Source organism: Cryptomeria japonica, chromosome 9 (assembly GCF_030272615.1).
Source record: "Cryptomeria japonica chromosome 9, Sugi_1.0, whole genome shotgun sequence".
In the NCBI taxonomy this organism is placed as follows: domain Eukaryota; kingdom Viridiplantae; phylum Streptophyta; class Pinopsida; order Cupressales; family Cupressaceae; genus Cryptomeria; species Cryptomeria japonica.
In genome coordinates this window covers 192,929,255-192,934,260 of record NC_081413.1, presented here as the reverse complement: position 1 = coordinate 192,934,260, position 5,006 = coordinate 192,929,255, and the positions used below count along the sequence as shown (strand labels likewise).

The window sequence follows — 5,006 nt, the reverse complement described above, 5'->3', positions numbered from 1 at the left end:
ATTTATTCAAACTACATTACTATACCTTTAATTTATTCAATTTTCCTCATTTAATCATACATTTAATTTTTTATAATTTTTGATAATCAATCATCTTAGTTAAATATTAGATATTGCTTCATTTATTTAAATAGCCAAGATATTTTTAGGTAAGATGGTGTTCTTCCCGCTATTTTTCTAAACCGTTTTAATATTAAACATATAACTCTCAATAAAATGCAAATAAAACACAACTAAAAGGGCCACCGATCAACGGCGCAGATCACTCCCATTCATAACTCTTAATTTTAGCCGTTCGATGCTCAACAATCTGCATCATCGCGACCGTCCGTTGAATTTCTTTGTCCATAAGTATTGCAAACCTCAACATGAATTTTTCTTTTCAACTTTCCCCCTTTTTCTCTGCTCCGATTTCATTAATCAAATATTTGAAAGTCTCTCGAGGTTGCAGGTTCGAATCAGAAGTGGGACGGGGTTTTTGAAAAACCCTAGCTATAGTATATATATATTTTTCCCTTAATTTTCAAAGAGAGGTTTGGGGTTTGAACCCCGGGAATGGACTCAGATCAGGGAAAACTGTTCATAGGCGGGATATCGTGGGAGACTACAGAAGAAACCCTAAGGGAATACTTCATACGGTATGGCGAAGTTGCAGATGTAGTCATAATGCGCGATCGAAGCACGGGGAGCACCAGGGGCTTCGGCTTTGTGGCCTTCGCAGATCCTAATGTTGTCGACACAGTACTCAAAGACAAACATATCATCGCAGGCCGAGCGGTAAATTTCAATCTTCAAATGAGCATGAAAATGAATCAATCTTCAAAATATGCAAGAGAAAAACTATGTTGATGTTTTTAAAATTCGCACGAGGAGGTTAAGTAATTTGTCACTGTACGGATGTGTTGATCAACTAGGCGAATTTCAATTTAATTTTTAAAAAAATGAGTGTCATAGATGAGGTCAATTTCTTTCGTTTGAACCCCTTCTAACTTGGAGTGAGCTTTCAGCCCGTGTGGAATTGAACCTGGGGATTGCTCACCGGAACGTTTCTTCTTAACCATTAGACCCCGCCCAACCGGTAATTAATGGCGAACGTTCTCGGAAACAAATCTTGGGAAACAAATTTTGTAGAGAAAACAGTATATTGACTTTAGGCGACTTATTGTAATATATTATCACAATGTGTGTCTTGGAATGCCAATTTCTGCTTGTTTCTAAAAATTACTAGATATTCGAATTGCTTAATATAATGAAAGAATAATGTGTGAATGATGTTCAGTCATTCCGAATTCAAAAAACCTGGTTTATGAATGGTGGCGATTCATTCCTAACCGTTTGGAGGAACCTCATTTGAAGTGTTCCACACCTGTTATTTTGTCAGCCTTAATTGTTATGGACTGTCGAAGCTTTTAAGTCTGGTACATGAAATGAAGCCCGAGGAAGGGATTTCTTATCGTTTACCCCTATATATTTTTCAAGTTTTTCACTCACAGGTTTTGACCTAGTCAATCACATCAAAGTTTCCCAGTCCGCCTAAATCCTTGACTGATATGCAAACTTTGGTGTATGAGAGGAATCCAACGACGAAATTCCTTTCTATATACTTTTCTTAGAGGGGGACGAAGATGAGAATCTTAATTGACAGATCGAGAGCAACTATTCATATATGGGATGAGTATTTATGCTCCCATTTGCTACCCAAACTATTTTGAACAGCTTCTACATTCCTTCACCAGCCATCTACATTAGCCAGATAGATGGGATATCCAGCCATTTTACTATTCAAGTTTTGTACCCACAGGTGTTGACCTGACTGACACTTCATAAAAGCTGGACCCCGTCAATCCACCAAAGCACCACTATAATGTGTGAAATTGTTCAGAGTTTTTGTCCTCTGTGTGTGTGTCCATCCACCAAAGCACCACTATAATTGAATTTGTGTCCTGTGTGTGTGTGTGCGCGTGTAAAATCCATATTCATCATCAGTGAGGACGATAAGTAATCAAATGTAACCCTAAATTTTCATTGTTTCACATACCCAAAAGCCTTATCTAGTTAAGATCATTTTGTACTTACAACAATGTTGAATCTTTTATTCCTTGCCTGCAGTTTTTGCCGAAAAACCTTTTTTTTTCCTCAAAACCATGTTGTGTTTTTCAGGCTTTGCTCATAGTTATTATTCAAAGACATTCTATTGAAAACTAGGTTGAGTTCATTCACTCTGTGACTACAGTTTTTTTCAAGAACTTTTCCTTGTAAAACTATCATCTAAGGAAGCCAAAAATGTCTTACAGTCTCAGAGATTTTACATCTAATGAAGTTGGATCCCATAAGCATTGTTAATTCGATAACAATGAGTAGTAATGCGGTTTTTGGGAAAATTATTTATTTCAAATGTATTCACTGTGGGAATTGGAAATAATGCTTGGTTATTGTGAATGCTACCATTAAATTGTTTTTGCTTTTGGAATGTTTAGGTAGAGGCAAAGAGGGCTTTACCCAGAAGTGAGCAGCAGCCACAACAGAACCAGGGTTTTGGAGCCTCCCGGAGTTTGAATGCTGGACCTACTCAGGGTTTTGCACAAAGGACCAGGAAGATTTTTGTTGGTGGCTTACCAGCAACCTTAACAGAAGATGAGTTCAGAAAGTATTTTGAGCAGTTTGGCAATATAACAGATGTTGTTGTTATGTATGACAGTGGCACACAGAGGCCACGTGGTTTTGGATTTATTACTTTTGATTCAGAGGATGCTGTGGAGGCCGTGGTGCAGAAGAGTTTCCATGAACTGCATGATAAACTTGTTGAGGTTAAGCGGGCAGTTCCAAAAGAGGGCAACACGGGCAGTCGGGGCAGAGGATTTGGGGGCTATGGTTCAAATCACGGTGGTGGCAATTATGGTCGTATGGACAATAATAGGTATGGCAATGCTACTGCAGGGGCTGGAAGGGGATATGCAGGGTATGGTCCTACTGGTTATGCTGCTCCGGCACCAATGCAAGGGAACTTTGCAGCAGGTGGTTATATGAATGGAGGGTATGGTGGTGGTGGTTATGGGAGCCCTGGTGGAGGTTATGGCTATGGAAATGTTGTCCCTGCTGCGCCATCTCCAAGTGGAGGTTATGGTGGTGGCCCAGCCGTTGGTGGTTATGGCAATGGACCTGTGGGAGCTCCTCGAAGCCCATGGGGTGGTGCTGGATTTGGCCCTAATTCTGCAGGGTATGGAGCAAATCCAGCTGCAGCTTATGTCCGCTCTGGTGGTGCACAGAGTCCTAGTGCAGCAGGCAGTTATGGAGGTGCACCTGCTTATCTCTATGGAGACGGAGCCTATAGTTCTGGTGGCACTCCTGTTGGCTATGGGCGTGGTGGGGGAGCTGCTGCCCCTGCAGGTGGGCCTTACACAGGAACAGGTGGCAGTAGCTATGGGGATTCTTCACATGGTACTCCAGGTTACTCAAATACCGCATGGAAGCAAGGTGGCAATGATCATCCTTCGAGTGGAGTTGGTGGCTTTGGTGGGTATAGCAGTGGTGGTGGTGATGGGACAACAAATGAGCAGACAGGTTATGAAGGGGCTCATGGTGCATCAGGAAGGCAGAGTCAGAGAGGCCCAGATTCACGTTTTAGGCCATATCCTGATCGCACAGGCTAAATTCTATATGCCTCTCATTCTGATATTCCTGTAAACAGTATTTTTTAGAGATTTTGTCATATAATTGACAGTGAATCAAATTTCCTTTTGAAGCTCTAGACATAAGGCATAGTTCAGAAAGCTATAGTTTTAATCACATGGCAGTGTTGTGCATTGGGCACACCAGTATTTTGTTTGGAAGACTAGGACATTGTATTCTATCAGATAGGTAGTAGATATTTTGGGAATATTGTTTCATATCGAGTTTTTCATATGGGTCGAGTTATTAATGCTGTGAGAACCCTAGTTTTTGACTGTTCAATTAGTAAAAGTTTTTCCACTGTCTGTTGTGTTTCTGTTATGACGAAATTTTTGTTGAATACACTGTAACATTTACCTTGTAATTACAAGTTTTATCATTGAATTTGATGTCATATTAGATTCTCTCCGCCTCTTGTCAGTCATGCATAATGGTTTCGCATTTATGGAATGAGCCTAAGGGAATGTGCTTGACCAACTACACTGCTATGCAATTCTCATAATTTGGATCTGTTATGATGAAATTCTCGTGGAAAGTATTCCATTACTGAGTCTGCAATGTTAAATTTTGTCATTTGAAATTTGGCATTATGTTATAACTTATATTGGTTTTCTCTGCGGGTATGATGTTTGTTGCATGTTTTTATTGTCTGGTGCATCTTTTGTCACGCCATGCCATAGTTTTCTTTTCAAGTATCAAGAGCGCACAATCAACAAGAATGCTGTGGGATTCTCACTTTTTTATGATGATGTCATCCCATGACAGTTTCTTATCTATAATGTCGTGATAGAAATATGCAAATTTAACAATTTTGCTACAAAAATGTACCATAATGAACACATGGATGCTTCATGGCACACTCTTTAGGGTTGGAATGTAAGTTTTGTTAACCTTGGATTGTTTCCTTATTGTCTGGTTTTGGGAATGTCTTTGCCTTTTATAATATTGGTGGATGAATAATACATTCAAGAAGATTTCTATTGAACTTGTTGAATGCAACATCCCATTTTCAATGAAATTGGGGCCACTGTCTTCCAGCTGGGGTTTTCCAATTCCTTTTCAGGTTGTCTTGTTATTTTTTTCTTTTTTGGTTTATACCCATAAACGCCAGATGTGGTTAGACTCAGGGCCTCTGTTTCATTTTTTAGCTTGCTTGGTTTTGTTTTCCAGTTTTCTTGATTTTTTTGGAGGATGGTCTTCAGGTGTGTTCCTGTACAAAGTTCCCTTGAATATCTAGGTTTATCTTCTTGGACCCTTGGTCCCATCCCTTGATGTATTTCTGCATAACTGTCTGAACTTTGAAGAAATAGATCCAGAGTACTTTTCATTAACTGAGG

General features: G+C 39.7%; 1 protein-coding gene across 1 annotated transcript; it reads left to right on the top strand.

Annotated features, from left to right (window-relative positions):
* Nucleotides 1-374: 374 nt before the first annotated feature.
* On the top strand, nucleotides 375-4,073 carry LOC131052384 (heterogeneous nuclear ribonucleoprotein 1). The gene is made up of 2 exons (XM_057987026.2): nucleotides 375-777; nucleotides 2,478-4,073. The coding sequence occupies exons 1-2, from the start codon at nucleotides 556-558 to the stop codon at nucleotides 3,648-3,650; spliced, it is 1,395 nt and encodes a 464-aa protein (XP_057843009.2). The 5' UTR covers nucleotides 375-555; the 3' UTR covers nucleotides 3,651-4,073.
* The last annotated feature ends 933 nt before the right edge of the window (nucleotides 4,074-5,006 follow it).

What these genes read in the sequence shown, in the direction of transcription:
- LOC131052384 (XM_057987026.2), top strand. Translation starts at nt 556, where the DNA reads ATGGACTCAGATCAGGGAAAACTGTTCATAGGCGGGATATCGTGGGAG. An exon ending in ATATCATCGCAGGCCGAGCG is followed by an intron (nt 778 to 2,477) that starts GTAAATTTCAAT and finishes TGGAATGTTTAG; the next exon opens with GTAGAGGCAAAGAGGGCTTT.